The sequence below is a fragment of the Photinus pyralis genome, unplaced genomic scaffold (assembly GCF_008802855.1).
Source record: "Photinus pyralis isolate 1611_PpyrPB1 unplaced genomic scaffold, Ppyr1.3 Ppyr1.4_LG3b, whole genome shotgun sequence".
Lineage (NCBI taxonomy): Eukaryota > Metazoa > Arthropoda > Insecta > Coleoptera > Lampyridae > Photinus > Photinus pyralis.
In genome coordinates this window covers 9939221-9953570 of record NW_022170510.1, presented here as the reverse complement: position 1 = coordinate 9953570, position 14350 = coordinate 9939221, and the positions used below count along the sequence as shown (strand labels likewise).

At 35.2% G+C, this 14350-nt stretch overlaps 2 protein-coding genes across 3 annotated transcripts in view; both read left to right on the top strand.

Annotated features, from left to right (window-relative positions):
* Nucleotides 1-14350, top strand: part of LOC116167227 — a gene marked incomplete at its 3' end in the record, with an annotated part of 118169 nt that overhangs the window by 29510 nt on the left and 74309 nt on the right.
* Nucleotides 10157-12280, top strand: LOC116167099. The gene has a single exon (XM_031482339.1). It carries the CDS (start codon nt 10157-10159, stop codon nt 12278-12280), a length of 2124 nt encoding a protein of 707 aa, XP_031338199.1.

Sequence of the window (14350 nt, the reverse complement as noted above, 5' to 3'; positions counted from 1 at the left end):
AGAAGTAGGTACAACCTCATTTTTATATTGAAGTTCGTTAGCAAAGCGCAGAAGTTAATAAAAAGGTTTGAAACTAAAGCTTAGTACCTATAATGATTGGTCCTAGGATAATACCCCACGCATACGCAATGTATCTGAATATTTTAGCGACCATGAAGAAAAAGTGTTGTTCCCCTTTAAAATTCAAGTACGACAATGAATCTTGGGAAAGAAAATAATTCCTTACAGTCTCAAAGCCTGGTTAAATGTTCGGTTACGGCAAAGACAGAATCACTTTCAAATGCGGTTCGGCCGTGGAAACTTTGTAAGTGTATTGTGGTTCGGGTTGGCAGAACAGCCTCGGCTATATCCCGGCATATTTCGAAGACAAATAACAAAAAATAAATTTCCTTTCGATAGGTAATTCTTCAATAACGCATTTCAGTTAATTTCTGTGGAAATTCTTGATAACATAAAAAAGGCCTTTTTACCACTCGCACGTTAGTAAGGGAGATTGGGGTAAAAAATGACCCTCCACTTTTTGAGGGAAATACACGTTTTAGAGCACCGGAACCTCTGGTTTTCTTATCGGCGGCTAAGATGGCGCTAGAAATTAAACCAGGTACTTGTTCCTTCTGTCTCCAACTGCTAAAAGTTCCGGGACAACACTTTTCCTAACAAAGCGCCTCCAGATACCGAGTGTTCAATAAAGCTGGTAGCGGATGTACGGTGTGCTCACACATTCCGGTATGCAAACTGAGTGCTTCGTTACAATAGTTAAAGGTATGTCGATTGTGGAGTTGGATATTAAAATCTAAAGGAGATAGATGGATGTTTTAAAGGCCATTGAAGAAGAAATGAAAAACTGCAAGTTTGTGTTAATGATGGTGGTTAGAAATGAAGTTAATAGTATTAATGTAGTGGTGAGTTTTCTAGAAATAATTAAATTCAAACTATTGTTATCCTTGGCGTGCAATTTAAATGTTTGTATGGAAAGTGTTAAGTTCGATATTATCTCTTTCTGTAATATTTGATATTCTTATTGAAAAAAAGCGTTAAAATAGAATCCAGAGCATCGTTCAAATTTTAAAAACACGGGTGTTGCAAGACGAAATTATGGGTCTTATGACCAGTCTAGGGAAAGAATCCAGGCATTAATGAGTTCATAAATAGTTATTTGTAGTTTTGAAAGTGATACTTTTTTTCATGAATTTGCAGTTTGATTAATGAGGGCGTGTTGTACACGAAATTTTTTTGCATAGTGTTCCAGAATAACCAATAATTGAATAATTTTATTGACATTCGCGATTTACTGTCACTCAAAAATGGATGCTATTGTTCATAGACAGGAATAAACTCCATGGAAACGCATAGTAAAAATCGTGAAAAAAAGTACCACTTTCCATACGATTTTTCGTTAAAAAAAGTCCGATAACTTCATCACTATGTAAAAAAATTAATTTTTAATTTCTTGTGTCAAATACATTAAGAAGCAATTCTTACGACTTGTTAAAAGATTTTAATTTGATTTGAGAGCGTTTTACAATTAGTATTAAAAGTAGAAAAGTCATCAGAAGCCGTTTAATTATTCGTTCTTGCTGTTTATTCGATTATTTTATTCGATTAAGAAAGTACCATTGCATTGTTACGCTTTAGGTTTATAATAATGTTGTAGGTCTGTCGATGACATAACTTCGAAACCTTTAGCACTGTTTAGTCTATGGGGAAGATGTGAGTGTTGATCACTTCTAATCTGTTCATTTGTATGGAGCACCAATTTAATAAAGCAACAGAGAAAAAATTGCTGATGTTTGAGCGACCATGTTAAATTGCCCACTTGTAATCTCCATATAAATAGAACGAAAATGTTGGTAACTTGCAATAACTATAGATACGTTCTATATAGATATATCATAGAACGGTAACATACATTTTTAATACCTACAAACACAAAATTGCACTCGTTACGGCTCGGTGGAATCTAATATTACCCCAAATCAATCCCGTTTGCAATTTTCATGCTCAATTCTCATTTATATTGTATGAGAATTGGGATTTCTGATTGTATTGTACATACGTAGGTAAAATATAACCTCTACGCGAAACTGTGCACTGTTTTGTATAGAAAAATCGTTAGGACTCTATGGATAAAATGACGATTGTTTTGAAGGTTACTAAAGATGACTTATAAAAATCCCATGTAAAGGTTAACAAAGAATGAAAAACTGCTACCCATACTCGACACTTCATCTAAAATTAATTGAACCGGTAAAATGTGCAGTATAAAATGACGATTGTTTTGAAGGTTACTAAAGATGACTTATAAAAATCCCATGTAAAGGTTAACAAAGAATGAAAAACTGCTACCCATAACACTTCATCTAAAATTAGAACCGAATGAGTATCGAAATTGCAGAATGCAGGTTATATTTTAATTACGATTAATCGAGTTTGCATTTTGTATTGGTAATTGCATATTTGTAATATTGCTTTACTGCTAAATCCAACTGCTGGAAACTATTAATTGCTTATTTTTAAGCCCTGAAGTGTTTTCCCAATAATACATTTCTCGTGGTCTAGTTTGACGTGGATTCGCTAGTGCAGTTATTAATATTTAACAAACGTTGAATAGTACGTAATGTCGATGAGAAAATGGGGGTGTTTGAAATACCTATTTTTTCAGTATAAGTATCATAGCCCTGGATCAAAGTGTGTGGTGTCTTTATTATGCACTTTGCGCTGCTCCACCTTTCTCAAACGGGTCAAGTTAGGTTAAGTACAAGTATAACTTTTTCGAATCTCATTGAAAACCTACTACTGATAGAAGTTATTTCTACAAAAAGAAAAATTTCGCTTAGTTTTGCATCTTAATCATTTCAAATTTGTCACGCGGTCGAAGACCTCACTTGCATAAAATAAAACCTCTACGCCACTGTCAAAAATATGACAATCAATTTTTAATTTACCCGCGCCTAGCACATATACAAAATGTGTTTCTGCAAATAGTTCTCATAGGTCGGTTTCTTTAGGAATATCAAAATTATTTCAAACCAATTTCTTTACGGAAATGCATTTCTTAAAATAATCGACCACTACTCTTATACGGATCACAAAAGTGAAAATAGCTTACAGTCATTGACGTAATTTCTTCTGGTAAGCTTTTTGTTGTGAGTAAATACATCGATTAACTGTCTTTAAACTTCCTGCCGAATGCTATGGATTGCATCAAGTGTTTTTAGCCTATAGCGTATTTTTTGATGCGTAGATTATTCATCTATAATTATAGATTATTATTATTATTATTATTATGGATTATAATCCATCTAAGAACGGATTAGTGTTCTAAAATATCATTGATAATGTTTGTGTGTCTGCCCCCCACACTTCCCTCTTCATTTATTATTGGCGAGCGCTTTAAGTATATCGAGTCTAGTTTTGCATTTGGTTTTGAGCTCTTGTAAGTTGTATGTGCGTTGACCAAGATAGTTTTTACCGTGTTTTTAAAAAAAAGTAACGCTTATATATTCACTTTGGCTGTTCGGCCGGTCGACTGCAAAGGTTTCTTAAGTATAACTCTCGAAGGAATCATCGTATAATGCTGGGGTTTGAAGCATTAGTTTTGTGTCACAATTCTTTGCATGCAGATTATATTGCAGCGCTAATAAAACCTCCATCTCTGTTTGTTACAAAGAAAATCCAGTCTAATTAGTCTCGTTTCTATTTGAAGAGCGCGTTTCCAATTCGAAAATTCGAAAACAGCACATTTCTTAATATTTGTAACTTAATTATAGACGCCATAATTTGATTGATAACTAACTTGTTAGTAATTAATAAAGTTTCATATTGGAAGTTAGCATGAAAGTTTAAGAATTGGTTTTGCGAATTTTAGATATCTAAAAGTTCACACGGTGCTATTTTCATCTGTGGGAATGAACTGTGTATCTAATATCACGCTGGGTAACCCTATAGGTATCTTATATGATACAAAATTGGATTCGGTTATCCTTTTCCTTTTCCACTTCATCTGTATCATTTTAATATGATGTGGGCTTAGGTATACTGCTTTTTAAAGATTTACATTTAAAAATTGCTTTTGTGTATCTACAAATATTCATGTCCTTCTTCCTTTGGGACTTCTTGGTAATGGAAATAGTATTGACTTGTGTTCCCGAAAGAAGCAGGATATTTTATTGTAAAAAAAAATTTTGAGGCGGTTTTTCTTGTCCCTGTCAAATTGCCTCTTATAACTGAAAAGTACAATGGGAATAAGCGGAAGCTATTTATTGCACCTTTATACATATCGAGTCTTATTAGAGAAGAATAGCATCAGAAATCTGTACTTCCATAACACTAAGCAAGTTACTTTTCCAAATACTACCACCTTTGTAGAATATTCTTTAATACTAATAAAGGTTTTAAGTTAAACAAAGTCATTAAGAGCAAAATAAGGGACATTGACATTTCAATAAACGCGTCTAAAGGAATTGACATAAAAAGCTTTGGTTTTAAACACACAAGACCTTTTGTTACTGTATAAAACCTTTCTTGCCTTTCAAGTATAAGTTTATATGTAAAAAGGTAGAAGTTCATTATATACTATTCCGCTTTAATCTAAAGGAACTTTGGTATTGCTATACCGATTGTAAAAATTCGATGCCCTTGCATTTAAATTTAATACAATAAACGAAAATGCTTTAAAAATGAGCGGAAGCCGGGTCTATCTTTAAGCTCGGTCTCCAGTAACGAGATTTTTTCTTTTCCGTCGGTTCAATTATCGATCTTTCTTTTACATTGCGATTGAAATGAGGTTTAATGTATAAGACACACTGGGAAACTACTTGGAAATACTTATTGTAACGTGATTTATAAATTCGGGTTCGATTTATATCAATATTTATTAAACAAAACTAAAACACTATAAAAACCGTACAATTTATGTCGACTATTTATATCACACACTTCGCAATTTATATTTCCGCGCTGGATGTTTCATACGTACCTACTCGATCTCGTTCGGTAGTAAACTGCCGCGATGTTCGGTCCGCAACCATTTATACATGCAAGCAATGTAAGTCCAGAACATTCGCGTAATTACCAGATACGTTGCAAACATTCCCACTATCGCGCGCCTAGAAAATTCCAGAGCGCCAAAGGCGATGTCATGTCTGGAGCGTTTCCGTTACATTATGTTTTGGAACATTTTATGAAACGGATGTTAAATTGTTCACTTTGAATTGGAATAATGCATAATGTCTTTTTTAAGTGATATAATTTGGTTTTTATTCCATTTCTGCAAAATATTATCCCATCGAGGTGCTATAAAATCGATAAAAGTTTAGTCACCGGCGTTATAAGGAAGGAAAGTAGATGTGGGGCGTTCTTTACGGTAAATGTGATATGCACACTTCGCAGGCATTCGAGAACGTTACGTGATCTTTCTAGAAACTTTCCGTTTTCTATATAAACAGATTGAACAGAAGTTACACGATCGGTGCCGAAGTGAGACCTCGACTCTTTATCAAGTTAGAAATTTTTCTTCCGCATAATTTGTCGGGAAAAATCGCAAAAAATTAAATAAATGCTCTCATAATAACATTCAAATTGAAGAATACGAGAATTGAGAAGATACGGGGGTAGTAATAACAGTACAAATTAATTTAGTTACCAAAAGAAATACTGGATTATTTATTCCATTCTCGCATCCAAAATCAAAAGAAAACCTCCCAAACCGCAGTTGCCGAAACCTAAAGAAAAGGTACACTTCAATTACGGAACTTGCAAATGGCGTACTTACGATAAAGAAGTAAAAAAACGCAATTATATCCTCCTCGCGTAGGAGTCGTAGGTGAATCCGTCCACTACCTCGAAATCCCCAATTAAATGGATTCAATTGTCAGAGGTTAATAAAATGTGGATGGCGGCGATTAAAATTGCATGCGTTCTCAAGTAACGCTTCACCTGTTTCATTAAAATGAAGTGCACTCTGTTACAGCTCACAGAAGAAAGAGGAAGAAAAAGCACGGCGTCGGTAAAAGGCGCGATAAAATTGCGTTGTTGAAATTCCAGCAATAGATTGAGTCAAGGTGTTTATTTCTTGCCATATTTGCCATATTTTTTGTTTAATTGAAGTTTAGATGGGGCTACGGTAGAAAGAAACGTGGAAACTATATATGGTTTACATTATCGGAATTCGAAGTTTTTTTTTGTTTTGTTTTGCAAGGAGATGCGTATACAATGATAGTTTATGGATAGTTAAATACTATGAATGCTATGTTTTTCTGTGTCCCCTGTAATTACCGATAAGCAAAACAAGGAAGTACACTTGCTACCCTCATCCATCAATTTAATGAATTTCGAACAGATTCAAAAGATCGACATTAATTTACGTTAAAGCTGTAAACAATCTACCAAGAAGCGTAATAATTAGCATCGTTTCTGCTTCCCCCATACTTCTCCTGTTCTCGTCTATCGCCGTCAATAACGCTTGTTAACAATCATTTCAAAAGTCCATTACTTTAATGTACGGCTCTCGATTTTTTTTTTAGATTTTGTTTAGAATTTCCTGTCTTATTAACTGACTTTAAGAGTGACTACTATAATGTTGCGTTTTACGTGATTAATGATGGCTCGTATTATTTCACTTCTATTGTTTAAAGCTCTTAGCATACAAGAGGTTGAGGCAAATAAGGTTTTCATTGTGTTTTTTGCTACTAATTTACCCGCAGTCTATTCATGCGAAATTTTCCCGCTTCTGGTAACTCCCCCTGTAATTGTGAAAACCGCCCCTTTTCACAAGACACACTTTTCACCTTGTTTTACTCTTCACTAAATAAATCTCGCCTGTGCACTGTCAGTTTCCGAATCTCGTTTCATTTCTAAATGGATTTTTGCTACATTATTAAGGGAGCACTTTCCACCCCTTAAGGTAAATGAGTAGAAACTGCGTTTTATAAATGGCATCATCACCGGTGTATAACTAGAAAGAGCATTCTTACTGTAAATCAGGTTAATAAAGTCTCGAATATTCTCACATCCCTTTACAGTCAAATAGTGTAACGAACTGGAAAAAAACACAAGAGCTATTTTGTATGCGTATAGTTTTTTCGCCTACGCATAAAATCAATACCGATGGTACAACCACTTCTCAAATTGGTATTCCGAATATAAAATTCGGAATCTTAAACGTTTTCCCTGAGGGTTACAAGGGGAAGCACTTGCGCTGTTTGCATGAAAACCCAACCGTATCGCTTAACACGAATAAAAAAAGGAACATTTTTGGTATTAATGTCCTTTTAATCAGTGCAAATATGTTAGAATTTGTTATTCGTGCGTAAAAGACATCACCAACGGTTCTCTTAACATAAAGATTTATTGCGGTTGATGATATGGGGGTGCGTGTGAGTTTCAATCAAATGTAATCGTAACGAAAATTATGTAGCAAAAGACTTTTGTGTGTAACATTTACGTTTCCGCTTTTTGTCCGTACGCTTTTATCTTTCATTGCGTCAGACACAAAACGTTATTATTATATAATAGGTTATGAGATTACAAAATTCTGTTATGATGGCGCCCATATATCTTTGTGTTGCTTTGTTGGATGGGAGAAGCTAGCGCAGTCAAATCGTATGGAAACGAACAGTAAATTTATTTAAAGCCCTGAACAGGGTGGAATATGTCAGTATATACCGAAATTAGTTGGTGGAGAGATCCGAGACAACCATTTTTACAAGCAGACGAATATTTCAAAATCATTCGCATTAACTTACGTCCATAAAGACCCAAAATTTCCATTTCGTCTACCATTCTTTCTCACTTACCACATAGTTTCAAGAATATACCACTTCAAAAAGTTCTTAATCCCCTTTCAAAGCGAACCTGGAGAAGGAAAAGGGAATTGACCAAGGCTAGCCAGGGGAAACGGGCCTTCCAATGAAACAGCCACCGAGATTTGACAAAGCTCATATAATTTTTTGGCGCCAGACGTGAACAAGTAAATAAAAACATAAAATAATAATACAAGCTTTGTGAATCCTCGGGCACTAGTGCGTATAAACAGCTTTGTCTTGGCAAAGGTGGTTAATGCTCGTTACACGAGAGATACATCCAATCCAATTCAAACTTACGCACCTCATTAGTAGATGGGTTTCGGATTGCGATATAGGTAAAACAAAGATCGGTAATTAAATTAAAACATACGGCATAACGGGTAACGGTAGCGTTTTACGTTCCTAAACACAAATATTAGTGGCGGCTACGGTTCCAAACTTGAAACTGGTTCAATTTTTTTTATTGATGATTTCGTACTCGTAACAGCAGCGCTCGAAACAAGCCCCCTTCAATGTAATTGAACCAAAATCTCTCGAAAAATAACCCTCCCTCATTTTTTCTCCGTGGTTATTTAAGGCCTACCAAATGGCGGGTCATCACCTAAAACGATCATGGTTCATTTGATACTTAAATCACGCCGTACGAATCAAAGGAGAGTTAGGTTGATAAACCATCCCCCATCTATTCCTCAAATATCTAGTTTTTGAGATTTCTATGCTACCTTCGCCTTGTAATCCAATAGTACTAATTAAAAAGATGAAATACGATACAAATTCCAGAGTTAGTGTCTTTACCGCTTTCCTAGAGTGATTAAGAAACAAATTCTCTATATTCTGCTAAAATATCGAAAAAACATACATCCAAATCTAAATATTGCTACAAGCCTTTTCATCAAATTTTTGATTTATTTTTAACGATCATTTTTACAGTAATAAAAAGCGTAACATAAGGATATAGTATTTACAGAAAAGACATTAATCCTCAAGCCCGCGCTCACGGAGGAACTGCAATTTTCATTAAAGAGTCGTACCCACACAAAACAGTTAATCTTGTAACAGAACTTCAAGCGATTGCTGTAACTGTATTCCAGCCATTAAAATTCACAGTATGCAACATTTACCTACCAGACCGCTCGTGGATGTTAAATGATCTCACCGCGTTAATACGACAGCTACCACTACCTTTTCTGTTAGTTGGTGATTTTAATGCTCATAACTGTCTCTGGGGTTCCTCCTCAACCGACTTGGGGGGAAAGCTGATAGAGGATTTAATCCAGCAGTTTAATTTAGTTGTCCTGAATACCGGCGAAGGAACATATCTTAATTCTCGATCCCATTCCTTTTCTGTTTTGGATATTTCAATAAGTTCCCCAACTCTTGCCCCGAATCTTCAATGGAGGTGCCTCCAAGACGAAATAGTATCTGACCACGCTCCAATAGAAATTTTACTACCCAGTGATATACAACCTCTCGATCGCCCCCCAAAGTGGGTTCTAAAACATGCAAAATGGGACAAGTTCCTCCTAAATCTCTTACCTTTTGATGACACCATGAATAGCGTGGATGAAATTCAAAACGATATAACAACAAAGATCATCAGTGCTGCTAACTCAAGTATACACATAATATATACAATACCCCGAAAAAGAATAGTTCCGTGGTGGAATGAAAAAATTAAAAGTGCTATACGAGAGAAAAAACAAGCTTTTAACAAATTTAAAAAATGTCCAACTATGTGTAATATGATACAATTTAAACGAATGAGAGCTATAGCTAAACAGTTGATACTTACAAGCAAAAGAGAATCTTGGAAGAACTATGTTAGTGGTATTCAGAGGACAACCCCTAGCCAGGAGATCTGGAAAAAAGTGAGGTGTATAAATGGATCATCCCAAAGAACCCATATATCGGGGTTAATGGTACAGAATCGATTGCTGAATGACCCCCTCGGAATGGCAGAAGTCCTGGCGGATCTATTTGAAAGCAGTAGTACCATCCAATTACAAAACAGAATTGATGATGAGGAAATCGCGCTATCCTTTGAGTGTATAGAGAGGTATGAGTACAATGTACCATTTACAATCACCGAATTTGAAGAAGCCCTTGGAAGAACCCGTAATACTGCACCGGGACGTGATGGTATACTGTATGAATTTATAAAGCATGTACCAAACTGTGGAAAAGACCACATCCTTAGATTGTTTAACAAAATTTGGGAAACGGGTCATTACCCTATTCAATGGCAAACTTCGATTGTTGTACCATGCCTTAAACCAGGAAAGAATCATACAGATCCAAACAGTTATAGGCCTATATCACTTATATCATGCTTAAGTAAATTGTTAGAAAAGATGGTAAATTTGCGACTAACATGGTTGTTAGAGAGATACGAATTTATATCAAATTTCCAAGTAGGATCTAGAAGAACACGATCTACAACTGACGCACTTGTACAATTGGAAACAGCAATATTAAATAGTTTTGCTAAAAGAGAACACCTATATGCAATATTTTTCGATATTCAAAAAGCTTTTGACGATACATGGAGATACGGAATACTAAAAAAGTTGCATTCGTTACAAATTCGAGGAAACTTACCAATATTTATACAAAGTTTTTTAAATGATAGGAAATTCGCAGTACGTATCGGTAATACTTATTCCTCCGAACGGGTGCAACTCACCGGAGTGCCTCAAGGTTCTGCACTGAGTGTAACGTTGTTTTCAATCGCAATTGATGATTTATTGACTTCTATTAGTCCAACTGTTGGGAAAAGTTTATATGTAGACGATCTCCTGATCTACTCATCAGGCGCCATAAATTCAAACATTAATGATATCCTGCAGAATGAAATAGATAAAATATCGAATAATGCGAAAAAGATTGGTTTTCGCTTCTCTCCCACGAAAACCCATGTAGTTCATTTTTGCCGATTGAGAAGTTTCCATGAACATCTAAAATTCACATTAGATGGACATACGATAGAAGTTAAGGATAACATCAAATTTCTTGGAGTTATATTTGACTCTAAGTTATATTGGAAAGGGCAAATTGAGAATTTATCTGTTAAATGTAAAAAAGCACTTAATATTCTTCGCTGTGTTAGCCATTTGTCGTGGGGTGCGGATAGAGAAGTTTTACTAAGATTACATAAAGCCCTGATACTTTCAAAGATTGATTATTCCAGTGTTATTATATCGGGAACCAGAGCAACTAGAATTCAAAAGGTTAATCGTATTCATTGCGAAGGTCTACGGCTATGTACTGGTGCTTTTCGCACTAGCCGCCTAGAAGATGTATGTTGCGAATCGGGAATTCCACCTATGAAAATATTATTTGACATTAACTTGCTTAAATATGGTATAAGAATAAATGCTTTGCGAAGTCATCCTAACTATAACGTACTTTTTAATAATGATACATATCCAATCTATGACAGTCGAAGTACTATAATGCGCCCAACTGGCATACGACTTCTAGAAAGGTCCAGGAATCTAAATTTGCTTGAATTACCAATAGAAACATATCAAAATAAAGTGTCCGAAATTCCACCTTGGGTAATTAGTAAACCGCAAGTAAATTATAAGTGGTTTGACACAAAAAAGGACACTAATAAACAATATCTTAAACAGGAATTTCTATCAGTATTAGATCAATACCGTGATTATATTATAATATACACAGATGGTTCGAAGACGGAAGAGGGAGTGGGAAGTGCATTTAGTGTTACAGACAAGACATATAATTGGTCACTTCCAAAATATACAAGTGTGTATACAGCAGAACTGTATGCGATTATGCAAGCGTTATACTATTCTACCATGTCGACAGAAAAAAGATTTTTGATTTGTTCAGACTCCCTTAGTTCCTTGAAAAGCATAACGAATACATTTAGCAAAGATGCTCTTGTGAGAACGATGTTATCCTGCCTAGATTCTTTACAAAGACGCCGTAAAATTGTCAAATTTTTGTGGTGTCCTAGCCATTGTGGAATAAGAGGTAATGAATTGGCAGATAGCGCAGCTAGAGAAGCAACTCTCTCCAAAGAAATAGACTGGCCAAGGGTGCGTGCAGATGATGTTAAAATGGAGGTATTATCAAGAATTAGACAATTCTGGATGACACAATGGTTCGCAGATGAATCATTTTTCAGTCAAATCAAAGTGGGTGTAAATACGTGGAAAATACCTCGTGAACTATCACGCCGTGAACAAGTTGCTCTCACGAGATTACGACTAGGACATAGTAATATAACATCAAGTCATTTACTTTTAGGAGCCCCTTCTCCGTTGTGCGTGGAATGTAATGAGCCACTAAATGTAACTCATATGTTACTTACATGTGGAATAAATGAAAACTTAAGAATAAAGCATAAGATCTCAAAGAATTTAAAGGAATGTTTAGGAAATGATGAAGATAATATTCGAAAATTGATTGCATTCATTAAGGAAACTAAAATTGTCGTAAAAGTATAAACACTAACGGCTAATAACCATGCAGTTGATGCCGTAGAACTGTAGTAAAAAAAAAAAAAAAAAAAAAAAAAAAAAAAAAAAAAAAAAAAAAAAAAAAAATAACATAATACTAAACGTTGAAGACTGGATTTCTACAAAAATCATTTTACTGCTTATTATATAGAAAAAGAAAGAGAAGAAAAAACTGATTTAGCGTCACTTTAAAATTAAAGCGAACTATTAATACTCGTACTTCGTCATAAGTAGTCAGAAGGTGACTGAAAAAATTAAAATCCTGTACATTTCCAATAGAATCGCAAGTGCACTGAAGTGAAAAATAATTGATGTTTGGCACTTGCACCGGCGGAATAAGGAAATAGACGAGAGACGCCATTGTATAAATCGCTTAACATCTACTCACGAGAGACATTTCGTGTTCGAATCTGGCAAGACAATGTACGAATTAAATTGCTAAAGTTTATGTGAAGCACTTACTCTCAATGGGACAAAAAACATGCTATTCAGTGTAGAATGAGAATGACTTCTTATCAAGTAAGCTTGGTCGATCAACTTACCTCACTGTGGAAAGAAACTGAACCTTTTCCGATAGTTATATAGAGAGGAATTTGATTACCCCGTAAACTCTTCGCACTAGCTACATGCGCGTTTCTAGAATTAATGCAATCTATTCCGAAGTTTACTGATGTACCAACGGAAAATATCAATCAGATTGAGACGGAAAATATACCTAAGGAGTGTAGATTTCGGTACGCAACCTCACACAAACACTTCTGGGTTTACTATTTAATGCCGACTTGTTAATTTATCTTCTACAAAAATTACGTAATTTATAACGTTGGCGTGCTTTTTGTGTTACTGCTGAAGTGGAGAAGAGTTCGATGCGTCAGCCATTTACATAAGCAAACGAGACAACTAATTAAGCTTGCTAAGAGGAGAGCAATAAATTGAAATAAAAGCCAGTGAAGACCTAGGAGCAACTGTTTTAGAAAGTTGATGGGATTGCTTTGAAACATAACCTCTCTAAGTAAATTTAATACGCTACTTAAAATTGTAACTAGTCAAACACCCAAAAAGATAAATTTACTATTCGGTTAAACGCCAAAAGCAAAAATTATAACTGTCTTAAATTAATTACGTCTTTCCCAGACCACTAAAAAATACGGGACTGGTGTCAACATTAAAGTTAATTAAGAGCGCTTCTTTTGAGACAACGCCCTGCTCAATCGGACGGGATTTTGCAACTCATTTAACTGTCAATCTCTAATTATACTTAATTGAGCGCATCCCAACTGCCAACACCTTTTTAATCGGAGTTTAAGTGCCATTTCCTAGGTAAAGAATTAAAGATAGCAAGCTGCTTATCTGTACTGTACGGTCTTCGATTCGTCAAAGTAGCTTTTGCATCCTGGTTCACACATGGAATTTAAAATCGATTGTTAGTTTCCTCATGAAAGTGACATCTTAAAGTATTAGATTAGCGTCACTTTTCCCATGCCAAGCGCTGTCGGATACTACAAAACTAATTTATTATTAGTATGGTTTTCGTAACAAAGTGCTTCCACGTCTAGTTCATATACCGGGTGTTTCTCGAGACAGGTCGCTTCAAGGAGGAAATAACTTCGTCAGAACGGTATAATCGTACTTGATTTTAAATCTTGTGAAGAATTTATTAAAGGGTCTGAAGATATTAAAAGCTTGTGAAAATTGTGGAAATCGTAAGAGCTACAAGTTTTGAATCTTCTAATCGTACTGAATGTTTTAAACGTTTCAACATAAGGCTTTGGGACGCCATATCGGGAGATATTAAATGTCCGAAGGTCTTTAAATGTTTCTAATGTTTTGAATATATAATGATTTTCGTATGTTATTTTCTTCGACTTGTAAGTGGGCGGCATTTCCTCCCAGCTTGCTCTACCAAATTAATCTAATATATATCTTAAAAATTCATCCCCGAACACTGGTTCAAACTAGAGATTTCCAGTACCGCAGTGGAGCATCCACTCCACTACGCCAGCACAGCTGAAGATTGAAAACGCCCCTAAGTTTTTAAAGATTCCAAAGATCTTAAGA